The following is a 25,127-nucleotide window of genomic DNA, read 5'->3' on the forward strand; positions in this document are numbered from 1 at the left end:
TTAAATGCCCTTTATTTTCCCAAACCTCCTCTGAATGTAAGGAGGCTCCCCTCCTCCTCCCTCCCTTTCAGCTCTCCCCAAAGGGGAGGGGTGAGGAGTGGGGGAAACCGAGATGCACTTTGAAGCAGCTTCCCTACACGCGGCTACACCGTGGGCTAGAGGTGCCACCTTCCTGCTCGGTTTAATGATCAATTTGTTTTTGCCAGGAAGTCCTATCCAACCTGGTTTGGCCCCCATTCCTTCTAGCTCAGAGTGTGTGCCTGCTACAAGATGACAGTGGACAACTCCACCGGTGGCCCCCACGCTCTTGGGCCACAGCTGCTTGTTGCCGACATCATCGTCATCGCGGTGTACTTTGCCCTGAATGTGGCCGTGGGCATATGGGTAAGAGGACTGCACCCAGGTGTGGGAACTGAGCGGCACATCCCTGCAGCATCTGCATCGTCTCCTGGGGTGGCCTATACCTGCTGGGGTCCTGTCCCCAGCCCTGGGGTAGATTTGTCGGAGACTTCGACCAACCTCCTTTCCCTCTCTGGGCAATGGTTTCTCGACCCACGAAATAAGGAAGAGGAAGGCCTCTCAAAAAGGGGCAGAAGTTACAGGAAGCTCGTTGGGCTTTTACATAGCTGGGGACCCGGGTGCAGAACGTCATCTTCTTGACCTCTGTCTCCTTGATGTTAAATGGGCTACCAGGGCAAATATTTGCCTGAACAACAGGGTCACAGGGGCTCCCAGCTGAGTCAGAATCCAGAGACCGGAGGAGCATGCTGGGCTTGGTTGTCTTGATTTTTAACAAGTTCTCCAGAGCGTCAGTGTCTGCCACCTAGTCCAATTTATAAGCCAGTTTCTCTCATCCTTGATTTTTAAAAAAAGGGATGTGATCTGAGCGCATCGCAGAATTCAGCGGGATGGGGCCGCTGCTATGCAGGTGCCGTGCACATCGTTTGTCCTCCCATCGCGGTGGTGGGTTTTGTGGCGGTGGTGGTGATGTTGGTACTAGTGGCTGTGGCGTTAGTGATGGTGGTGGTGATCACAGAGGTATTGTTTTGGGCGGTGGTAGCCGTGACGGTTGTGGTGGCGATGGCAGTGATGGAGATAGTAGTGAGTGGTCATGGTCATAGTGGTGATTGTGGTGGGGGCGGTGGTGGTGTTGGTCATGATGGTGGCGGTGGTGGCAATAGTGGTGGTTGTGATATTGGTGGTGACAGTGGTGGTAGTAATAAAAGCAGCAACAACAGCAGCAGTAATTCAAAGTTATTCTTTTGTAATTAAGTAGTAAATCGCCATTGTGGCCATCAGGAAAGCTGGGCTATAGTGCTGACTCTGTCTGCTGCTTGGAGTTCGTTAGTTAACCTCTCTGGCCCCCAGTTTCCTCAAACGCACAACATGGATGTCTGTGTAGCGCACCTCCTAGGGCTCTTCCAAGGAGCATTGGGGGCTGGTGGATATGAGAATCTGGTGCCAGCCACAGACGGCAATGTTCCTAGGAGTGTCAGTGGCTGGGAATTCAGAGGAGGGGCATTTGCGTGGTACAGAATAGGCAACTGAGCCTTTCTGGATCAGAGCAGGTGAGAGCCGGGCCAGGAAGCAGAGTGAGAGGGCTTTCATGGCCAGCACTGGTGGGGGATTTAGTTGGAAGCGCACACCTAAGAAAGGCATTTGGGCATTTGAACCTGGGCCCTATCTTGCTCAGTGACTTAGCCCTTGCTGGCCTGGACTCGCCTCTCCCAGCTCAGCCTGATTGGTGCCCAGGCAGCAGGGTCAGTGGGGTTGTGAAAGTTATGACTTGTTCCTTCACCAGCCCAGCTGGGCGTAGCTGGCAGAGAGCTATGAGCATGTGCAGAAAAGAGCCACACGAGGAGGGTGCGGGAGCCAGATCCCACAGGCATCAGGTACAGGTGCTCGTGGCCCAGAGGCAGACAGCAAGCTGGGCAAGTACCACTCTGCAAAAGGGCTCTGATTGTGAGGTTAGGAGTGCTAGGGGAGGGCCTTCGAGGAGGTGTTCCTGGGGGAGAGGACCAAGAGTTAAACTTTTACACCTATTAGAGTATTTGTTAACAAGTGACAGAAGCCCTATTTCAAATGAGATTAAATAGCGAAGGAAGTGTAATGGCGTCCTGCTGAAAGTCCAGCAATACGGAAGACTTCAGGTGTAGTGTGATCCAGGGGTCTACGGTATCATCAAGGCTGTGGCTACACTTCACTGTAGTTCTCTTAGTCTCTGTCCGTGTGTGGCCTTGTCCTGGGCCCAGTTTTCTTCACGGAGGCAAGTTGCTCAGCTTAGTGATTGAGTCTGGATTTAAATTCTGACTCTACCACTTACTAGCTGGGTGTCCTTTCACCTCTGAAAGCTTTGATTTCCTTGTTGGTAATATGGGAATGATTATGGTACCAGCTTCATGGGGCTGTCATGAGGACTAAAAACTTCATACAGGTAAAGCACTTGGAACCAACTCTACCACAAAGGGGCTCTCAGTGGACATTAACTAGGTATACATGGCTGCCAGCAACCCCCAGAGCCTCAGCTTCCTTGTCTATCTCCCAGGAAACCAGGAGCAATGCCAGCTACACTGACTACACCCCCTTAAGTAAGTGACTTTCCCTGAACCAAGAGTGACAGCTAAGGAATGTGATAGGCTCAAGGCCCCTGAAGGCTAGAGGTTGGGTTGGGACCATTCGAACCCATTGCTGGGAAAGACAGGACCCCTTGGAGAAGAAAAAGGGAAATAAGGAGGCAGTTGGCAATGCTCATTGTATCCTTGAGAGATGAGAAGACATGTTAGAAAAAAGCACAACTTAAAGCCAGAGCTAGTCTGGACCTGTGCAGTTCATAGCCTAAGCAGCTGGATGTGGCTGTCCTTGCTAAGACTGTGGGTGTCTTCAGTACATTTGATAAAGCTGGATCACAGGGATGGAGAGAAAGTAGTGGGAGCTGAGGCTGGAGAGAGGCAAGAAGGAGTCGCATCAAAAGCTTTGAATGACAGATCCAGACAATTTGGCTTAATCATCTTGAAAATGGGATATCAGGCAATTAAAGTCAGGAAGAAAGTAGCCTATTTAGTAATTGATATTTTGTAATTCAGCCTTATGTTATATGTACCTTGTGAAAAAGGAATGAGAAATATATATCTAAATACCCCTCCTGTATTTCAAATTTCTCCTGTTTTCAATTTCATATCTTTTCAATTTCCCTCATCCAGATAGCACTAAATGGGGGCTTGACAAAGCCACCTAATCACTGACCATTACTGAATGCTTACCAGGTCCCAGGTGCCATTGTCAGCATATGACATGTATCAACTCATTAAACCTAATAAAAGCCCTAGTAGACCCTTGTTACAGAAGAGGAAACTGAGGCACATAGGTTAAGTCACTTGCCCAAGGTCACGTGGCCAGGAGGAGCCAGGATTTGCTTCCAGGCAAATTTCAGATTTTTAATTTCACACACATGGAGCATAAATTTCTATACTCCACTCAAAAGGGCATGTAGGAATATTCAATAATTTGTTGACAATTTGTTGAAATGTGGTAATTTGTTGAAATTTATCAGGAATATAAATATTAGAAATAAGAAATCAAGGCCAAAGGACTCGTAGATTCTGTGGCTAAAAGTCCTCATCAGTAGGCAAAAAAAAGACAGCCCAGCTCAGCTGCTCACTATGGAATGATCTCAGGGAGGTTGAAACTTAGACTTGACCTTTAGGGACACAGTAACTGCCCTGAGGTTGTTTAATGGGTCAAGGATAAGAAACACGGGGGAGCCTGGCTCGGCCAGCTGTTCACAGTCATCAGCTCTCTGTGGCGTCTATGTCCATCTCTCTCTCAGGCTACGAGCTCCCCAAGGGGGAGCCACTCTGGAGGGTTGGGCGATGGTCTGGAGTAGGCTGGAAATGAGTGAAGTCCTGGAGAAGCTGACTGCTGTGCCCAGGGGCAGGGGTGGCAAGCTGTGGGTGGGGAGCTGGCTGGCTCTCTTCTCTTTTTAAAACTGAGTAATATTCACAAAACATAAAACTCACCATCTTAACCATTTTGAGATGTACGATTCAGTGGCATTTAGTACATTCACAATGTTGTGCCCCCATTACTTCTGTCTAGTTCCAAAACATTTTCATCACCCCAAAAGGAAACCCCATACCTATTAGCAGTCATTCCCCTGCCTCAGCCCCTGGCAACCACTAATCTACTTTCTGTCTTTAGGAATTTACCTATTCTAGACATTCGTATAAACGGAGCCACACCACATGTGGCCTCTCTTTTACTTGACAGAATGTTTTCAAAGGTCACCCATGTATTAGCATTTCATTTCTTTTTATGTTTATATAATATTCCATTGTGTGGAGAGACCATGTTTTATCCATTCATCAGCTGATGGACATTTGGGTTGTTTCCACCTTTTGGCTATTTTGAATACTGCTGCTATGAGCATTCATGTAGTTTTGTCTAAACACCTGTTTTCAGTTCTCTTTGATATGCACCTTGGAATAGAGTTGGCTAGGCCATAGGGTAATTGTATGTTTAACTCTTTGAGGAAACACCAGACTATTTTCCACAGCAGCAGCACCATTTAACATTCCTTCCAGCAATGCACAAGGGTTCCAGTTTCTACCTCTGTTCTTTCAGTCCTCCTGTCGAGCCAGCAGGAACACGGTGAGTGGCTACTTCCTGGCGAGCCGAGACATGACATGGTGGCCGGTAAGTGCACCCTGACTCCTCCTGCCCCTCCTTCCAGTGGGGCCACATTTGACCTCTAAGTCGGCCAGAATCTGCATCCCTGAGGTCACTTCCCAGGCTGGCTCAAGCAGGTGGTGATGGGGCAGGCTGAGGCTGGCAGGGGGTCCCAAAGCTGAGGGTGTAGGAGCGGGGTGCTGGAAATTGTATGAAGGGCAGGGACTTTGGAGTCTGGATGGGCCTGCAGCTGATTCGTTTTGTTCTCTCTTCTCCAGATCGGAGCCTCCCTCTTCGCCAGCAGCGAGGGCTCAGGCCTCTTCATTGGACTGGCGGGCTCTGGTGCAGCTGGAGGACTGGCTGTGGCAGGCTTTGAGTGGAATGTGAGTTCCAAGATGGTGGGCATAGACTAAGGGAGGGCACAGCTACATTGGAAGCCCTGGATAGGGGCTCCATCGGAGTTGTACCCCTGGATGGCCAGAGGGGCATCTTCCAGCAAACTGAGTCAGCCAATCAATGTCCAGATGGTCTGTGCAGTGGTATTCGTGGAGAAGTCTGGTCTTCAGAATGTCAAAGTACTGGACAAACTGGCAGGAAAAAAGCTGTTAGCCTTGGCCCCTGGTCATTTGTTTACAGAAATGCAAGGAGGGGAAGGGGCTGCCCCAGGTTCTCATGGCAAGTCGGGCCTCTGCACCCCGCTCCCAGTTTCATTTCTGGAGTAGGGCTTGTGGGAGCTGTGCCCACTGTCCTTACCTGCCTCTGTCCCTCACAGGCCACATACGTGCTGCTGGCCCTGGCGTGGGTGTTTGTGCCCATCTACATCTCCTCGGAGGTAAGTCTGTTCCTGGGGCCTCAGGGTGGTCTTACCTGGTTCTGGGCCTTGGTCCAAGTTGGTGGTGCGCAGGACTCCCTGGCTTCATTCACAAGTCAGTGTACTCTCAGAGCTTGATTTGTTATTAATCCAATTAACATTCCTATCAACCCACAAAGGCAGGTCCTCGGGAGGTCAGCCTAGGTACATGTCTGCTGGTTTCAAATGCCCTTGCATGCTGCATCTCGGGGTTGATGCCCCATCTACCTGGGCACATAGCACACACCTGAGCTGCACACCTGGGCTGCACACCTTGTTGGCACACCTGGGCAACACTGTCTTTGACTCTGCCCACTCCACTGGCCCCAGGTGAGCAGTCTAAGTCTAGCAGATTCCATTTCCTGGATCTCTCTCAGTGTGTTCCCTGCTCTGTCCCTCACAGCCACCTTTCTCATCCAGCCTCAACATAACTCATCTGGATTTGTCATAACAGCTTCTAAACTCATCCCTCTGTCCCCAGACATGAACCCTCCAATCAGTTCCTCATATTGGCCCTGAAGAGGCAATGTAAGCCTGCCAGTCCCCTAAAACCTTTATGATATGGTCAGAGCCCTTAGCCTGGAGTTCAAGGTCCAGTGTGGGCCTGGGCCTTGCCCTTGAATGGAGCTCCCAGCCCTGAATGCTGAGCATGGTCTCAGGGGAGTGCTTAACCACTGCCCCTCATGCCTCCCCCAGATCGTCACCATGCCTGAATACATTCAGAAGCGCTATGGAGGCCAGCGGATACGCATGTACCTGTCTGTCTTGTCCCTGTTGATGTCCGTCTTCACGAAGATATCGGTGAGCCGCCCCCGCCTCAGCTTCCAGCCAGCATTGCCTGGAAACCTCCGCTGTGGGAGACCCTCAGACAGACCTGACATCGTCTCACCCATCTCTGCCTTGTTTAACAGCTGGGGAAACTGAGGCCCAGAGGGGGACAATGACTTGCTCAGGGTCCAACTAAGTTTGTGACAGCTGGTTAGGGCCCTCACAGTGTAGGCTCAGCAGCCAACACACACATAGGTGGGGCAGGATTTAGGTCCCGTCGCTCCTGCTTTTCCTCAGATTCTAGAGAGGGGGGTTCTGTCAGGGGGGTTCCCAGCATCAGGGTTTGGAGGTGCGGTCCCAGCTCCGCCTCCCATCTTCCCTGGGCCTACACCGAGGTGAGCCAGGACTTACCACTAGGGGGCGCGGAAAGCCTTCGCAGTCCGGCATTTCAGAGGCCACATGAAGCCCTCGCTAGTGGCTGGTCAGCACCATCACAAACTGATTCTTAGCAGCACTCTCCTGGTATTGGGGTGCAATTGCAGTAGGAACCTCCAGGATTCTTTTCCTTGGGGGTCTGGCTCTGGTCCTGCTGGAAAGTTAAGAGCAACAAGCACACCAGAATGTCCATCAGAACTCGCTGATGGCTTGTTTTGCCCAAGTCCCTGATTTTATAGATAGGGAAACCAAGGCCCAGGGAGGAAACGTAACTTGTCCCAAGCCTACTGGTGACTTCGTGGCAGTGCCAAGCCTTCTGGTTCTCATTCCTTCAGCCCTTGGCCCCTAGGGCTTTCCAGCCTCCTTCTGCCCCAGCTTCTGACAGGGCTCAGGAGGCGGGGGTCCTGGGCCTGAGGCCTGGGTTGGCCTGCTTCTGGCTGAGAGAACCTGGACAAGACCCTGAGCCTTGCTTACCAAACGTGGAGGATTGGGCATGCCTGGCTCATGCAGCTTCTGTAGGGGGGGCGATGAGAGCTGGAGAGTGCTTAGTGAGGCCCAGCTTTCTCCCCAGTGGCAAAGTCACCGTGGGTCCTCTTTAAGTTGGCTTTGGGACTAGGCAAACCCAGAGATGCCATCGATTTTGTGGAGGCTTAGAGGCAGAGGCGTCAATGGTTGTCCAGGAGCTGCAGGCAGGGCTTCCTAGAAATAAGACCCTGAAAGGGTGACTGCTTCTCAGTGGTCCCAGGGCAGGCCTGGGGTCTACCTGGAACCCTCACTGGGCCCCAACTTGGGGTCCGACCCGGCATTTGGCCTGCCCTTCCTCAGCCTTGAGCATGGGAACAGCAGATGGTGGCCCCTCTGCAGACCCTGGGAGCCTTGGCCGGGCCTCCACCTGTGCTGCGCGCATACAGGAGGACTCCACGGGGGCCCAGAGCATCTTGTCCTTGTGAGCAAGTTTCCCGGGTTAGTTAGCAAGCAAACGTCGTACAGCCTTCCATATTAGATGCTGTCAGAGTATCATTAGGGGTTTTCTTTCTTTAGAGACCAGAAGGACCTGGCTCTGCACTGCTCTTGAGGCCCAAGTCAGAATTTTCCATTCATTCTCCTCCTTCCTCTCACACATTTCCTAGCCCCCTATACCAGCCATCTCCCTAGAACAAGGGATACAGAAAAAATAAGACCTGGCCCCTGCCCTCCATGGGCTGGCACTGCAGCGGGTCGTGGATGTTTACATAGGGAGGACAAGAGTGGATCTCAGAAGAGGAGTTGGCAGAGCTTGCTGAAGGTGGCATTTGAGTAGAGCGTTAATGGAGAAAGGGACACAGATGGGGGAGTGGGGAACAAATGCCAAGGAGAGGTGGCATGGTGTGGGATGTGTCTGGGGATGGTCAGGTCAGGACACCTAGACTCTAGGGGGTCTCTAAGTCAGATATTTCTGGGGACCAGATAGGAAACTGTGAGTAGGAGCTGGGAGTGAGGTGATAGGGAGTAGTGGAGACTGAGGTGAACCAGACACAGTGTCCCACCCCTGGCCTAGAGGGCTGCAGTGAGGGATGAGTCTGGGGTTCTAATTAGTAAGGGGTTGAAGTACCCAAATGCCATTGGGGGCTTTAAGCAGCGTAGTGACATTGTCAGGTTTACATTAACACCTCTAGCTCCTCCCAGAGGACAGACTGGACGGGATAGAGATGAGAAGAAAGCGGGACCCCAGTGGGGTCTGGTGAAGCAAAGCTGTGGGCCTAGGGCGTTCTGTTATCCCCAGTTTCATCCCGTTGATATTCTGTGGTAGGGTTACTATCTCACACTCAGAGCGAGCTAAAGTGGGTGTTTGGGTGAGACTTCTAGAATGGTGGAGAGTTTAAGCAGGAGAGTCCTTAGAGACTATCTTGTCCTGCAACTTTAGTTCACAGATGAGACAACTGAGACCTAGAGAGTGGCTGTCACTTGCTAAAGGTCACAATGAATCAGGCAGAGATCATAGAACCCAGGCTCTGCCTCCCAGGCCAGGGGCCCAATCACCGCCAGGACATAACACTTCAAACTTTACTTTGTGATGAGGGTGACTCAGTTTACCCTCCTATAAAATGGGGAGCAACCACTGACATTAAGGCTGGAGCTTCAGCATCAAGGCTAGGGGCTGCCTGGATGAAGGAGAGAGGGAGCACTTATTGTTGGGCTTGGTTTGGGAGGACCTGGGGTCATCCTGACTGATGGCCTGGGCTGAAGCTGTTTGAAGTGCGTGCACCTCGCCAGCCCCCAGAGGCCCTGACTTCACTGAGCTGAGCTCCAGGAATGCCTCATGTGTCTGTACTTATAGTTCCCATCCCAGCTGCAACCTGTCCAGACAGACACCACGGGGCCCCCCTGCTGCCAGCCCTTGGGGGGGACCCTGGTCTGCAGAAAGAACATGCCATGGCAGGATATAGAGATTACGATACTGACCCTCAGACGGGCTTAGGGGGAACCAGGGGGAACCAGCTCTATCATGGTGTGGCTCCGGACCATTTTAACCTCTTGAAAATAGAGAAATTTGGCATGACATCGCAGGCCACTTGGAGTAAAGGCCAACCATGGCCTACAGAGTCCATCAAGACGCAGTCCCTGCTACCTCACTGACCTCACTTCTCTCTCTTCTCCCTCTTGCACATGGTGCGTTAGCCACACCGGCTGCCGTGCACTCCCTTGAACACGGCAGCCGTGCACTCCCTTGAACACGGCAGCCACAGTCCTACCTCAGAGTCTTTGCACTTGCTGTGGCCTCTGCCTGGAGTCTTCTTTCCTTGGATATCTACATGGCTCCCTCTCTCACCTCTCTTCAATCTTACAAATTTCACCTCAATGAGGCCTACTCCTGCCCTAGCAGGTCCAGATGCCCTTACCTGCTCCCTCTTTTTCATATATGTATTGTCTTCTGGTATGCTGAATAATATACTTAGAATGTCTATTGTCTGTCTCTCTTATTTTTTCGCGTTGCTCATTGATGTATCTCTAGCCCCATCTCATGGGACTGAATGAAATAATATATATCAAGGATCAGCTAATTTTCTTTTTACTAAAGGGCCAGATAGCAAATATTTGTGGCTTTACAAGGCACATGCAAACTACAGCTGACCCTTGAACAGCATGGGCTTGAACTGCACAGATCCACTTATACACAGATTTTTTTTCAACAAATATATAACTGGCCCTCTGTTTCCCTTTTGCATCCACGTTTGGGAGTCCAAGGATATAGAGGGCTAACTGTATGCATTGTTCTTACATAATTTTATATAAGGGACTAGAGCATTGGTGGACTTTACTGAGTACCTGCGGTGTGCCCTGGGTGAGCCTGGATGATGAATGTATTTTTTGCTCTTAGGGAGCTTATGTTTCAGATAGATGAAATAAGTAAACAGACCAATATTATTACAATAAATAGTAAAAGTGTGATTTAAAAAAATGTAGAGCTGAAATTTAAAATGAAGGAGCAGGAGTAGGGACCAGGCTTGCCTTAGAGAGAATGGTCTGGGGTGAAAACGCTGGGCTCGCTGTGGCTGAAGGAAGCTGGTGGGCTGGAGCAGTGGAACTAGGAGCTCTGGGAGAGGATGAGCAATGGCAGCGGGGGGAGGAACAGCCAGATGGTGCAGGTGGTGTGTATGGATTTTATTCTGCAGAGACCTCTGCTTTTCCTCTGAATAAGCCAAGTGCTAGAGGGGCAGTGAGGGGCTTCTAAAAAAATGGGGCCCAGGGTGGGGAGAGTGGAGGTGGGAGGAGTATTTTGGTTAGACAATCAACAGCAGTGGTTGGGTGCAGGGAGCGTGGCAAGGAAGTTTCCAGAACCCCAAAGAAACGGCGACGGCCTCTACAGAGAAGGACAAAGTTTGGGAGTGGGTGCCACCGGAATGATTTAGGGGGGAATCACATGGTAAACTTGTGGTAAATGTCAGTACAGGGATCATCCCAGCTTCTCTGCTACCTTATGAAGGAAGGGGAAAAGGGGGTGCTATGTAGCGAGGTGGCTAGTGTAGGGGCAGGGCGAGGGCGAGGGAAAAGGGTGGCATGTGCTCATGGGGAACTTGGGGCTCAACAGATAGTCCAGCCTGCAAACTAACTCAGTGGGACAGCTCCCCTCTCACTCTCTCAGCTTGGCTCCATCCTGTGTCCGGGGCTCGTGGTTTTTGCAACTCCGTGAGATGGTTCCAGAATGGGGTCTGCTTTCTCTGGGGACCTAGGAGCTCATGGTCCCCAGGGTCAGCCCAGAGGGAAGGCTGCATCCTTGGGCCCTCCCTCATGACTGTGGGGCTTTGGGGAAGTTCTTTCACTTCACAGTTGTGTCTCCTCTGTGAAGGGGACTAGATCATGGCAACCACCTCGAAGGAGGCGGAGCATTGGATGAGGCACTGAGCTCAGGGCAGCGTGTGGCACACATGCAGGTTTACCAAGTACCTCAGCGGAGACTCCCTGGAAGAAGGCACTCTCAGAGGGTGGCACAGTTTCTGGGTATGAGATGAGAGGAAGAAGCCTCTGAGGGTAAGAGGTGTTGCATGGGCACAGCCTGAGCCTTACTTACATCTGGGGAAGAAGGCACAGGAGATAGTAAGGACAGTTGGTGAGGAATGAGTTTGGGGTCAGATCACAGGAGCAAGTGGATGGCTCTGAACATCAGCCTGTAAGCAGTGGGGAGCCACAGCAGGTTTCTGTGTGAGGGTGGATCAGTGGTGCCGGCCCAGCAAGACCTTGGCTTGCCTTGTGCCCTTGAGAGTTGGCCTTCCTTTGAGACTTGGTTCCCTGCCGCCATTCTTTTAATTTTCTTCCCAAGGTTTTGCCACTCTGGACAAGTTCTTCGGTCTTGGCCTCTCCATCTGTGCCCACAGGGAGGTAGATGCTCCTGGGCCACCAGGGAGGGAGACACAGGAGGGTTAGCTCCCTCAGGCGCCACTTCCCTTCCCCTTCTCCAGCCTCTCCTGCTGGCAAGGTGTCTGCAGAGGGCAGCAGAGATGGAGGAGACTAAGTGCTCTTGCCACTGGCACAAATTCCAATGTTCTCTCCACATCTACTCCCCCATTTTAGATAAGGGCCACTGAGGCTTAGGATGTGAAATGACCTGCTGGAAGCCACCTGGCTGGGACAGAATCCACCAGGGACACAAACCCTAGTCCCTATGGCTCTGGGTTTAGGGCTCTTAGCTTCTATCAGGCTGCAGCTTGCTTGGGGCCCCAGGAGCTAGAACTCAGCCTCCAGGAGAAGTCAGGTTGGACTGTGTGATGGGCCAGGTGTCACCTAAATTTCCTCATCTGGAGAATCCCTGGAGCCTGCAGGCAGCTGCACACTCACCGGTATCCTTCTAATAGCAGCAGCAGGCCCTCACTAGATGCCGTGTAGGATCTCGGGGGGAAGACAGCAGTTAACGTCCCACCTCCACACCTTTGTCTATGCTGTTCCTGTTGCCTGTCAGACTCCTCATCGTTCTTTGGGGACTACCACCATGGAAGAAGGAAGGAAGAACTGTCTCTGAGGGCTAGAAGGGTGAGGGAGCAGGGCATCTGGGGAGACTTGAGCTCTGAAAGATGAGTCGCAGACTGTGAGTCAAGGCCTGGAGGCAGCAAAGTGCTGGTGTGGAATGGAGCCCAGTGTGGCGTGACCAGAGTCAACTGCGCTAAAAGGGGTATGTGGCCTGAGCCTGAAGGTCAGGCACACAGAATAGGCTTTGTTCTGAGGGCAGCTGGGATCCATGGAGGAGTCTTCAACAGTGTCTAGAGATAACCAGGTAGAAAGAAGGGGCTGCTTTCTAGAGCCCCTCTACCCTTGGCCCTCTCTTACCTGGCAACTCCAATCTCTGGTATGCACTTGGTTCTGATCTTGGAAAAGTCCTTCCCCTCCCCGTGCCTCTGGTCTCATGGGGGCTGGAGGCAGAGATCCTCCAACACACACACACACACACACACACACACACACACACACACACACACACACACAAATGCCGAAGCCACAGCCAGAGTGAGAGGCCACTGTTCTCTACACTGGCTGTTCTCCTTTCCAAGTGAAGATGAAGGAGGAGTCTGGAGGGAGAGGTACAAGAACGTAGGCTTTGGGTAAGACCCAGTTTCCACCTGGGCTCTGTGTCCCTGAGGTCTGAGAAGCAGGAGGTCCATAAGCCTCACTCTGAGCAGTGCTGGGTGGCTCCAAGTTGAGCCAGGTGCTGGGGTGGCTTGAAGGGGCTAGGGCCCCCTAGCCTTGTGCAGATTGGCCCCATAGCCTCATATAGCCTTCTCAGGAACTTCTTGGCTCCAGAGAATTTATTTCAGGTTGAAATAAAGTCTATTGAGCCAGCACAGAATAGCAGGTTTGGAAACTTGAGGAGGTAGGTGGAGCCCTGTGCTCAGGCCCCAGGTCCCATAGGGTGGGGTCCTGCATCCTGCTCTCTGGGTGCCCACTTCACAGCTGGGGAGGAGTCTAGTCTAGAAGGCTTGGTCCAATGCTCACCCTGGGGCTATGATTTCTGACCCACATGCATCCTGGGACATCGGGGGCTGTGTCTAGTCCAGCCCCTGGGGACCAGCTTCGGCCCAACAGAAGGTCTTGGCTTCAGTTCCAACCCTACTGGGGGAGGGGGCAGTAAGTAAGACTTGCCTCTGTCCCCCCAGCTCGCCCCTGGCACATATCTGGTCTTTTCTCAGGGGACTCTGCCTAACAGGGAGCAGAGAACAGGAGGTATACCCAGACAGACCTGGGCCTAGAGACGGAGACATATGCAACTGTTTTCTGAGGCTCACTAGTTTTTGCAGCCCTCCCCCAGGAAGCCCTCCTCATCAAGGACCTCCTGGGTACTGAAGGGACAGAGTTCTTCCCATCATATTCCAGGCAGCTGCCAGATTGAATAACAAAACTGCTTCCTCGTGGGCATTGACCACTTAGGACTTTATTAACAATAGCCACATCCTCTGCACACAGCTAGTCCACAGCCAGGACCTCCTCCCACCCTCAGCCAGGCCCTGGTGTGTGGGGAGGGTATCCCCTTTTCATCCAAGGGCATTGAGGCCAGTGGGTGAGTGGCAGAGTCGAAGCTTACTCGTGCTCCGAGTCCTGAGGTCACCTCAGGCCTTGGCACAAGACTCCTTTCCCATCGCAGATCGACCTGTATGCGGGGGCTCTCTTCGTGCACATCTGCCTAGGCTGGAACTTCTACCTTTCCACCATCCTCATGCTCATCGTCACAGCCCTGTACACCATTGCAGGTATGGCACCTGGGCAGGGTCGGGCAGGGGTCCCGGAGAGACGAGGCCTGACCACTGGGCTCAGCATTGGTGCAACTGGGTGGACATGTGCTGGAATATGAGAGGCTAGGGGCGTGAGCAGGAGGCAGAGGGCCACCTCCTCCCACAGCCTGGGACATGGCCAGTTTACTCAGACAAGAGATTTCTAGTTAGGCTCTGCTGGCCTAGCTGCTTTGTCCTACAGCTTGCCCACATGTGGAAGGTCAGGGAACACAGATGTGAACAGCTGTCCTCCCTGGAGCTCTGGAGTTGCTTCCCTGTCCCTCTTCCCTCAAGGCCGGGGCTCCCTTGTTTCCTCCCACAGGAGGCCTGGCTGCTGTGATCTACACGGATGCCCTGCAAACGATCATCATGGTAGTGGGGGCTGTCATCCTGACTATTAAAGGTGAGAGCTTGTGGGCTGTGGTGGGGCTGACCCCAGCAAGCCTTCTGAGGTCTGGGTGCTGCCCTTTTGGAACCCAGGTATCAGCACTGCAGGGAGAGGATGGCTCACACAGTCATGAGGCAATTAGCTGGCCTTCGCTGCCTTCTCTGCCTTCGCTGGGTGATGGAGGCTGCCTGCTCCTCTTCTGCCCATGCTGCTCAGCTGCATTTCTGTCACCAGCTCCTGGCCAGTTAGGGTCTGGTTCAGAGCTGACTAAGGAACGCAGGGCTGGCCGCATCCGCCCTGCTCAGGGCTTGAGGGTGAGGTGGGGCCCAGAAATGATGTGCGGACACAAAATTAGGAGACCACAAAACTGCTGGGGCATCCACTCCAATCGTTTAGAATGATATACGAGATCTCAAGAAGTGCTGCTACAGCCTGCTGCACAAAGTAGGGGAGGAGAGCAGGGAGTTTAGACAGATTCTGTGATACTGGTGTGGGAACAGAGAGGAAGCTCAGAGGGCTGTCCAGATAGGTAGTGGACTCTCTGTCCTTGGAAGTATGCGAGCAGAGCCGGGGGATCCCAGAGAGGGTGAACAGAAGCGTTTTAAGTCTCTTCCAGACTCAGAGTCTAGAATCCCGAGGCTTGGCAATTTCCAGCTTGTGTAGTGTTTGTACCTTTGCTCTGAGCACTCATACTAGCCTGGCCTGCAGTGATGCTGGGGGCCCAGACTCCGGGCAGCAGGCTTCCTGGAAGGGCAGGCGAGTGAGCTGAGACTCTTATGTTCAGGCTTCTGGATGTCTGCCTCATTGGATCAAGGGCCTGTGTCCCTGTAACTCACTGCAGCAGAGGGACCCAGGCAGCCAGGCCCAGTCTTGATGGAGGGGAGTGATCACAGACACAGCAGAAGCCACAGATGGGCCAGGACTTGGCCATGCAGGGCCGGCCTCGAGGTAGACAGGAACAGTGATGGGCTCACGAGGAACCACCCCTGGCTTGAGCCCCAGCTGGCTGGCTGGGTGGCCTTGGTCATGTTCCTGCCCTTCCTGGGACCTCTATTTCCTTTTTAAGTGCTACATCACTGCCAGCCATTCTCAGCTCTGCCCAAAGTATGTGCTTCAGAAGCCCCTGCATCAGGACCTTAACACTTCAGACTCCTCAGAAGGTCCTCCAATGTCAAGAAAAAAGACTTTTGCTTCCTTAAATTATCAATATGAAGCCTGGCAGAGAACCCCTTGCCCAAGGTGTACCAGCATCCAGAAGCCACAGGACACTGGGCAGGCCATGTGCAAAATAATTGTTTAATAGTATTATTTTAAATACAAATAAAATAGTCATTTGAATTCACCTTTTCCGAATACCCTCTACCCTCCACACCTTTCCAGACACTGGGAAAGGTGAAGTGGGAAAAAGTCAAGTTTGAAGTATTAGGAAGTTCCTTGTGCGATGAGGACAACGGGGGCTACCAGCCACCAACCCATCCCTGTCCCGCCCCAACCCTACTAGCTTTCGACCAGATCGGTGGGTATGAGCAGCTGGCGGCAGCCTATGCCCGGGCCGTCCCATCCAAGACTATCACCAACGCAACCTGCCATTTGCCACGTGCAGACGCTATGCACATGTTCCGAGACCCCTACACAGGGGACCTCCCATGGACTGGAATGACCTTTGGTCTGACCATCATGGCCACCTGGTACTGGTGCACCGACCAGGTAAGTGTCACCGTCGTTGCTTGCACCACCTTCCTGTCTTCCAGGGAGGGCTCTTGAGGGTCTGGTCAGCCCATATGCCAGTCCTTTGTGCGGCCCCACAAACATACCCCTACACGGTGAGTCTGAACTAGGGCAGAGGCCGCAGATGGCCTGGCTCCAGGCCTAGGGACAGGGTATTAGGGGTCTTTGTGGTCTCGCGGGGCCTGAACCCTTCGTTTAGAATCAGATGAGGCCCACTGGCCACCACCTGTCCTGACCTTCAGATGCTTAGACTGGGAAAGTTTGGAGTATGGGATTCCAAAAGGACTTGGATGTGCCTCAGTGGCCCTGCCATCAGTCAGAGGCCTGGCATTTCGGGCCAGTCTTGGGCTCCCAGGATCCGGCAGTGTGCGGGGCATGAGGCCACCCTTGGCCTGCCAGTGATGGGGGCCTGCTTTCCTGGTAGAGCTCTGGGTGCCCTCTGTAACGGGGCGGTACCGTGGGGGTCCTGGGGTCCTCAATGGCCGTGGGAAGCCATCTTTATCCCTGGTACTTGAGGCAGGGACTCCATAACGGTGTGACTGCTGGCCCTGAGAGAGAGAGAGAGAGAACAGACAGAATGAGATCCCAAAAAGTATCTTCATCCCTCCCCACGGGATTCTCGCTAAGTAGGCTGCAGTCGACACACCTGGGTTTGCTTCTTGGCCCTGCGACTCATTAACTGGTAGTCCTAGACAAGTTTGTTTCACTCCTTTGTGCCTCAGTTTATCCCTGTGTCATATGGGTTGTGATAAGGCAAGTTCCCACTGTTCCTCAATGCCCCTGCTTTAGCCTCTTACTTCTGTAAATGGAGCTGAACCAGGTTGACGGAGACAGTGCCTTGATCCGGGCTCGTAGTTCTGGTGAGTGCAGCGGGGTAGGTCTTCTTCTGAAATCTGACTCTAGAGCTCTCTGAGTCATAAGTGCACCAGGTGACCTCAGTCACTTCCCTTCTCTAGGCAGAAACAGATGATGCCCCCTACTCTGCTTGCCTTGGAAGGCCTTCGGTAGTTTTAGGTACCACTTAGGCTGGAAAAGGCCTTGTGAAGTAACAGCTTCAGTGAGCACAGGCCTGATGACCGTCCTTGCCTCTGGACCAGCACCCCTGACATCCCCAGCATGGGAGAGAGGCAGCCAGGCCCAAGGACCAGCCCAGCCCAGTCACTGCGGAGTAAATGGGGACAGCCTCCCTATGGGTTGGGTAGGCTCAGCCAGTTCCATTCATAGGCTGCAACACTGAAACCCAGAGGGCAGGACCGGGATCTGCGCGCAGAATAAGTGACTTCTCATGGGGCCACGGCTGCCCATACAGCGAGAGGAGTGCTCAGAGGGCTCTCCCTCTCCCAAGAAGTAGCTGCTCAGTGTGCATTCACTGAAAGACCCTCCCTAGGCTATTATAGTGGGAAGCAATCCAGGTTCGGAGGCTTTAGAAAACCCAGGATGCCAGGCCTCAGTTTCCTCTTTTGTAACGTGGTGCCCCAAGATTCCCACATCAGCAAGCCTAGGTGGGTGAGGAGCTGGTTGAAAGGCTGGCTGTGGAAGGGTGTGCTAGGGGTGTCTTAACTGTCCTGCTGGGCCGGCGCCTTCACCCGGGCACCTGTCATTTCCTCTCCACTCAGCACAGGCCTGGTGTGGCACTGGCATCTCTGGGTGGGGTATCATTCAGGAGATTTTCCCATGAAGGCCAAGTGAGTCAGCACATTGGGCCTAGCCTCGAGTTCAGGGCTGATTGGGTCTCACTGCCTAGACAAGAGAGTCACACAGGAAGGCAGAGGTGAGATACCATTGACCCCCAAGGTGGTTGGTCCAGAGTACCACTGACATTGGTGGCCCACAGCCTCAGTTTACCTCCCCATCCTCCTCTTGCTTAGTCTGGGTCTGCCTGAGGATAGCTGTGCCTTGGTCCAGAACACTCACAAGGCAGGAACTGGTGCACTGAGTCCTGCCTGCTTGGTCCTTCTGGTCCTGCTCTGCTGTAACCCTCACTAGCAACCGAAGGCTCTAGAGGGCTAAGTTTACTCAGCCCTGGGCCAAGGCCCCCATCCAAGATGCCCAGTCTGGTCAGTGTCAGGTGGAGGCTCTGTGTGCTGGGACCATGAATGCTTCTCATTTTCTTCTTTAGACTTTCTTCCACTATCTCCTAGCTCGTGCACAATGCATAGGTAACACTCTTGTAATCAGAAACAAACAAAACCAATAACTGGGAGATCCGATGGGGTACTGAGCCTCAGTTTCTCTACCTATAGAACAGGGCAGCAGTACTAGTCCTGCCTGCTTCTCAGGGCCAGCCACCAAGAGCAGAGAACGAGATAATAGAATACAATGTGCAGGGTTTTAGGGAAATGCTTCTCTTCTCCCATGAAGAGTGATCCTGGGTTCTTGTAATCATAAAATATCAGAGGGGAAGGGTCTACAGAGAACCATGTCTAACTCCTTCATTGTCCAGACAGGGAAACTGAAGCCCAAAGCGAGGCAAGGACTTGTCCTAAGTCAATGAAAGCTGGTGGAAAAGTGGGACTGAAATCAGCTTGTCCCATATACCCGGCACTACCACCCCCAGCCCCCTGTGCAATTCATGTGTCCGAGAGCCACACATTAGAGGAAAATGCTGGGAGCTATCAGTTAAAGTAGCATGTTTGGAACATAGTTAAAATCACAGATAATTCCTACTTCTGAATTGCTGGTGGTGATTTAAACTACAGAACAGCAAAAGGGAAAACACATTTAAAAGTTATAGATTACACAATACTGTGAACATACAAAAAACCACTAACATGTACACTTTATGTGACTGAACCATACATAGGTGGGTTATATCTCAGTAAAGCTGTTTTAAAAAACAGTTGTTATTTTTTTTTTAAAAAAGCAGAGTCACAACCTGAGAGGTGGGAGGGATCTCAGATGCCATCAGTTCCTATTGCCCCTCTCCTCCTCCCATTCTACAGACCTGGGAAATGAGGCCCAGCTAGGATCTGCCTAGGGCTACCTGAGGAGCTGCCCTCAGGCAATTCTAGCATCCCTCCACTACTGAACTGTAAGCTTCCCCAAACCCAAGGTCTGAAAGCTCCTGACCTCCGCCAGTGACATAAAACACATTGCCAATGTCTCCTCCTGGCACAGGTATGAGCATGCCAGCCACTCTAGTGGGCGAAGGGGATAGGGGGAGGGTCCCCTGATACCATTTCACCCAGGGTCTCCTCCAGCTCTGCTAATTGCCAGGTAGTGGGTCAGGCAGGATCTAAACTTTCCCTATTCAACAGATGGGGAGATTGAGTCCCTGGAATAAGAGTACCTTGGCCCCAGCTGTTTGGCCTATCAGACTGAGCTCTCCTTTTGGAGGGAACCATCAGGTATCAGGCTCAGGCTGCAGTCGTCTTGGGTGGATCTGGCACTAGTGGGAGAACATCATGTCTCATGCCACACCCTGTGGCTCACCAGGGAGAAATCCTTACACAGGCTCCCTGGGGTGGGGTTGGGGGCCTGGCACTCACTTCTTTCTTGTGCCCCCAGGTCATTGTGCAGCGGTCACTGTCGGCCAGGAACCTGAACCATGCCAAGGCGGGCTCTGTGCTGGCCAGCTACCTCAAGATGCTGCCCATGGGTCTGATCATCATGCCGGGCATGATCAGCCGTGCACTGTTCCCAGGTAGGACAGGTGTCAGTGGCTGGGCTGGGATTGCAGAGGTCACCAGGAGGAGATGTAAAGGATGAATGTGAGCTATATCCAGCTTGGAGGAGCGGGAAAGAAAGTGGTCCCCAGGACTATCATCAAGGTGACAGACACAGAGGTGGTTTGGCATAAGGCCCAGACAAGGACCACTTACTACTGTGTGACCTTGGGAGTGTTATGAACATCTCTGTGCACTGCCATCTCCTCATCCAAAAACTAGGTGTCGACTTCCTATAACACCATGTGTCTGAAACCTCTGGGTATATTAAGTGCACTTCTATTTGGCTCCCAGTAGCTGGCACAGGTTGCCTTTTGGGGATACTAGGGCAGAGGGCCTCCAATGCTGGTAGTCACATACCACATGTGTGGTCTTGGGTGGCTCCCACCCATTCCCCACCCCGTATATCAGTTTCCCCATCTGTAACAAGGAAAGAGTCTGAGCCAGGGAGGAGGGACCACAGCAGATAGCCACTCTGGACACTCAGGCCCGAGAGAAAAGAAACCCAGACCCCTGGTGCACAGGGACCCCAACCTACCTGTATCTCCTTGTCTGTGGAGTGCAAGGCCTGTGTCTTCCTCAGAGTGCCTGACTCTTCTCTCTCTTGACTCTGAGCCCATGGTGAGCCACGCAGGGGTCCACCAAAGGTCCCATGGGTCATGTGGGGGGCACTCAGCTGTCGGCGGGGGGGCTGGATTGGCCCGTTGGCGACCTGTTCTGAGTGGCGCCTCTGGAGCGTAACTGAGCGATCCCTCACCTCAAAATACTCATCTGACACGGAAGAGGCCACTGAGGGCCGCCGGGGCCCAGGGCCAAGGCCAGAGCTACCCGAGAGGCTGTCCTGGTCACTGAGAGTTATGTAGTCATCGTCGTCTTCCTCCTCTTCCCCATCTAGCCCATTGAGGATCACTGCCCCCCTGCCATCAGGGTCATCCTGGGTCATAGACAGCTGTCGCTGGGGTGGCGCCTGGCTTGGGCCTGGCGTCCTGCGTAGCCCACAGTCTGTCCCATTCTGGGAAACCTCCTCTTCTCGGCTTTCCAGGGCCCAGCCAATACCACTGCCATCCTGGGCGAGCACATGTGCCACAGGGACTGTCCGGGGCTTGGGCATGGGGGGCTGTGACTCTGGGTCCTCCGGGGAGAGGCCATTCCCAGCTGGGACCTGGTCCTGGGGGCTGCTGGTCTCTGGGGTGGGGCTGTAGTCCTGGTTCTGCCTCCACAGCTGGGCACCAGTCTGGGATGTGTCTCGGATCTTGATGCGGTTTATTTGGCTGGGCTGGGGGTTCCAGATGTTGGGGTCGATGATATTGATGTAGCCCAGAATGTCACTGCCCGGCTCTGGGTCTGGTTCCACCCACGTGGGCAGGTATTCGAACATGTTGGCCCGCTCTAGGTTGAGCAGCCCTGGGTGGACAGGCAGCAGTCTTTCAGGGAGGTCTCCTGGCTGCTCAGCCAGGGTTGGGCCCCGCAGCCCCAGGGGCCTCTTGACCTCCTGCTTCTCAGAGGAGAACCTGGCAATCTCCTCAGCACTCTTAGCCTTGACCAGTGCATACTTGGGGTTGACGAGCTTCTTGGCCACGGTGTCTGAAGGCACCAGCGGGACTACGGTGGGCAATAATATGATGGGCTCTGGCTCAGGCTCTTTTTCCATGGGGATACCCTTGAGACTGACACCATGTGACATGAGGTACAGCTCCTGGAACTGCCGGTCAAACGTCTCCACCACCTGGCCGGACAGCACGGAGATCACGTTCCGGTCAGTCCTTGCAGCCGACCACGTGAAGCTGCAACACAGGGGAAGGGGGCTTCCTGGTGAGTCACGTGGGGCCTGCCTTCTCCCTCAGGCCCAAGGTCCCCTTGCAGTGGGTGTCCAAGTGAGCTGCCATGTACCCCGCAGGCTGCTGTTCATCAGACTGGCTAAGGGGCCCTGGGTGGGACTGAGCAGTGAGTGGGGACATAGGACAAGGCACAACCTTAGGGCCAGACCTTAGTCTGGGATCTCAAATGAGTCACTGATACCAAGCCCTTTCCCACCTATGCAACACAGCACAGTGCTGCATTCCTATGGGGATTACGACACTCCTTAAGGCCACTCAGAATGCCCAGAGCAGCCCTGGACACCTTGTGTCTTTGTCGCTAGCAATATCCTGAGTGGCCGTGGACAGCACCCACCCTGCCACCCCCTGTGTGGCAGGCCTCTCAGGGCTGAGCCATGGTTGTCCTCATCCTGGCCCCGGACCTGAGGACAGCATTCAGAATGACCACCCTGTGGGTCTGGGAAGACGCAGCCTGGCCTGGCCCACACCCAACCTCCAGGCTGGTGACATCTTGAGGCGGGAACAACAGTCTCAAAGACAAAAGCCTGCTTCTGGGGATAGGTGGGTGGTGTGTGGGTGTGTCCCAGCCCTGCTCACACCTCAGCAGTTTTGGGACCAATGAACTGGAATAACCAGGGTGTCATAAGGCAGGATTAAGGGCTGAAACCTGCTGAGGACTGGAGCCGCCTCTTCCCCCAGCCCCCAGAAAGCCGAGGAGTCACCTGTAAGAGCCACAGATGGCCCGGTCTCCATCCACGAACATGAACTTCTGGGCAAGGGCACCCTTGAACTTGGTGGCTGACCTCGTGAAGAACTCTGTTCCCCCACTGCTTCGCACCCTGAGATTCTGTGTTGGGAGACAGGAGATAGAAATACAGGACCATAGCACTGACCACACTGGGGTGGAGGGGTGGGGCAATTTCTGCCGGGGCTTCAGGGGAACTTGGGTAGGGAAGGACGAAGCAATAACGCCTAGAGAAAGGTAGTGATGTGTTTGGGGACTGCGGGGTCTGAGTACAGGTGGGAAGTGCTGGAATTTGAAGCTGGAGAGGAGGGCGGGTGGATGATAGGCGAGACCTGAATGGCCAGGCCAGTTTGGGGAAATGCTCTTGCAGGTGGTGGGGGCTATTGCTGGGCCATGAGCAGGAGGGATGTGGACACATTTTAGAAAGATCCCTATGATGGCTGGTGGCTGCATAGCTGGGTAGATAGGGGTCTTCCCTAAGGGGTCTGGGTCTTGCATACTGGCAGACCTGTGGCCTTCCCAGGTTGAATGACTGCTGGGCTTCTCTCTGGATCTGCTCCACATGGCTGCCTTGTTGTCGAGGCTGAGCTCAACTCACCAAGGGCAGGGCTCCCAGCAAATTGCTACTTTCCAGTAGTTTGATAAATGGCCCAGTCCCATTCCTCATTGGGCCTACACTGTCCTGCTCAGGAGAAAGTCAGGAGACCCTGAGGGATGACAGAAAGGGGAGCTAAGACCCAGACAGAGGAGAGGGAGGGGTCTCCCAGGGGTCACAAGCAGTGCCTCAGGTCCAAGGCCAGGCCACGCCTGCCCTTCTCTGGACTCTGGCCATGAAGAGCCATCTCTCCATGGTGGAAAGTCTGTGGATATCCAAGTGTTGGGTCCTTTAGGGCTCTAGTGCTGGCTCCCTACCCTGTCCAATGGGAGGAGGCTCTTGCTCTGAGGGAGAGGCAGGTGTGAAGAGCCAGTGGCGAGGCATGGCAGACCACAGGAATGTCAGGATGAATCTGGCTGAGACCCAGGAGTTGATGGGATGGCTGGGGGCACCCCAAACCTCATGGTGGTCAGGAGAGTTGGGTTCATCTGTGCAAGCACTGCCAGGGCAGTGTGATAAAAACACAAGCTCCCAGGTGCCCCCAGAGAGTCAACTCAGGAGGCCCATGGTCAGACTGGGAATTTTATATTTAACACAAGGCCCAGTGAACCTAACAGCTGCCCAGGGCAGAAACCCCCTTAACAGCATCGTGACACGTCTGCTTGCATGTCCCCTGGGAGTCTCACTCTCTCTGGAGGGGCACCATGCCAGCTTTGGGCACTGGGCTGTTACACGTCCTGTGACTTCGGTCGCCCTCGCCCACTCACTGGCTCCAGCTTATTGACTGCCCACTCTTTCTCTCATTTGACCCCCGCTAAGGCTTCCAGCTCCAGACACAGAGATGACTGTGATAAGAATCCCATTTTGGAGGCGATAAGGAATAACCCCAGCTGTAGCAGACTGGGTAAAGCCGATATGTGAAAGACAGGAATGAGTGGGTCAGGGTTAGCATTCCAGACATAGGACACAAAGGCCTGGTGACAAGAGCAGCAGTCTAAGACACATGAGGACTTCGGGGGAGGAAGGCGGGTGATGGAGCCTGCAGAGCGGGCCCAGCCGGATGCTGATGACAGACCCTACATCTGATTAAGGGACTGACTTGGCCCTTGGAGCAGCAGGAGCCATAAGAGGATTCAGAGCAGGGAGTCACAGAGTTGGAACTGTACCTTAAGAAACCGATATCCAGTAGGAGAACACATGAAATGAATGAGAAACTGGAGGAAGAAGACAGGGAGGGGGCCGCTGTGGGTGAGGGAGAGGGGTTCGAGCCAGGGCAGGGGCAACAGGGAGAAGGGGATGGGCCCGAGAGAGCCGGAGCTTGCTCCCCACTCCCGACCCCGGCCCTCAGGTGCTCCTGCTGGAGGTCCATTCTATTATGGATTCCGATCCCTCTGCTCCCAAGTGGCCCAGGGCAGTATCCTCAGAGGTTGAGGGGTGGGTCTCCATGCCCATTGATGCCCACCCAGTGTGGAGTGAACAACGGTCAGGCCCAGCCTAGAATGCAGATAAGCCTCTGCTCCCAGAGCCAGCTCTCCCTGGTCCCCAGGCTGCCTATCTGCACACAGCCAGCTCAGCAGGAAGCCGGCCACAGCCCAGGATAATTAGTGCTCATGACTTTGTATCCAATACAGAGCACGATCAGGGACCAGAAGTCAGCGAAGATCTTAGAGGCCTTCCCTTGTCACCTGTGCCCGACCATAACCTAGCTCTGCAGCTTCTGTGGGTTCCTGGCCTAGTGCTCTGTGTGCTGGGACCACAGGCCCCTCCTTGGCCTGGAAGAACAACCATCAGCCTCAGTTTCCCTCACACCAGTGTCTGCCCCTACCCACCCTAAACCTTGCCCTGATGAAGGGCTCCTACATTTCAGAGTGACTCAGCTCTGTGTGAGAGGGAGGCTGTGGCTGTACCAGATTCGCTGTGTGATTCTAAGCAAGTCTCTGGCCCCTTCTGGACCTTAGTTTCCCTGTTCGCAAACTAGGGGCTGGCCTCAACTCTAAAACCCATTAGCCCTGGGGCTCAGCAGCAGATGGGGCCTTGTGGCAGCTGCCACCCCCCACCCACCTCATGTCAGCTCCCAGGCCTGTTTTCCTGGGTGGGCCCCACCCCATGGGGCCTAGCCCAGATGAGGTAATGTCTCAGGAGTCAGGGCTTGGGTGAGCAGTGGAGGCTCCCACAAAGCGGCATTGTCTCTGAGCCCCACGACACCTCTGGCAGAGGACATGGCAGGCAGGGGAAA

The 25,127-nt window shown here is 53.6% G+C and overlaps 2 protein-coding genes across 3 annotated transcripts in view; one reads left to right on the forward strand and one right to left on the reverse strand.

The window, feature by feature from the left end:
* The first annotated feature begins 216 nt into the window (after positions 1–216).
* The window catches only part of SLC5A10 (solute carrier family 5 member 10), a 60,002-nt gene continuing 35,091 nt past the window's right edge, over positions 217–25,127 (forward strand). The window contains exons 1-9 of the mRNA XM_016145174.2: positions 217–384; positions 4,621–4,692; positions 4,944–5,048; positions 5,438–5,497; positions 6,212–6,316; positions 13,827–13,932; positions 14,276–14,356; positions 15,843–16,048; positions 19,577–19,712. Of these exons, the coding sequence (XP_016000660.1) occupies positions 271–384; positions 4,621–4,692; positions 4,944–5,048; positions 5,438–5,497; positions 6,212–6,316; positions 13,827–13,932; positions 14,276–14,356; positions 15,843–16,048; positions 19,577–19,712 (985 nt within the window). The 5' untranslated portion in view covers positions 217–270. The remainder of the gene's footprint in view (positions 385–4,620; positions 4,693–4,943; positions 5,049–5,437; positions 5,498–6,211; positions 6,317–13,826; positions 13,933–14,275; positions 14,357–15,842; positions 16,049–19,576; positions 19,713–25,127) is intronic.
* The window catches only part of FAM83G (family with sequence similarity 83 member G), a 31,615-nt gene continuing 20,082 nt past the window's right edge, over positions 13,595–25,127 (reverse strand). For both annotated transcript variants that reach the window (XM_016145173.2, XM_036222610.1), the window contains 3 exons: positions 22,274–22,398; positions 20,273–21,518; positions 13,595–16,617 (listed from right to left, as the gene is read on the reverse strand). In XM_016145173.2, the coding sequence (XP_016000659.1) occupies positions 16,225–16,617; positions 20,273–21,518; positions 22,274–22,398 (1,764 nt within the window). In that variant the 3' untranslated portion in view covers positions 13,595–16,224. The remainder of the gene's footprint in view (positions 16,618–20,272; positions 21,519–22,273; positions 22,399–25,127) is intronic.

The sequence above is a fragment of the Rousettus aegyptiacus genome, unplaced genomic scaffold (assembly GCF_014176215.1).
Source record: "Rousettus aegyptiacus isolate mRouAeg1 unplaced genomic scaffold, mRouAeg1.p scaffold_m13_p_6, whole genome shotgun sequence".
NCBI classification, from domain to species: Eukaryota; Metazoa; Chordata; class Mammalia; order Chiroptera; family Pteropodidae; genus Rousettus; species Rousettus aegyptiacus.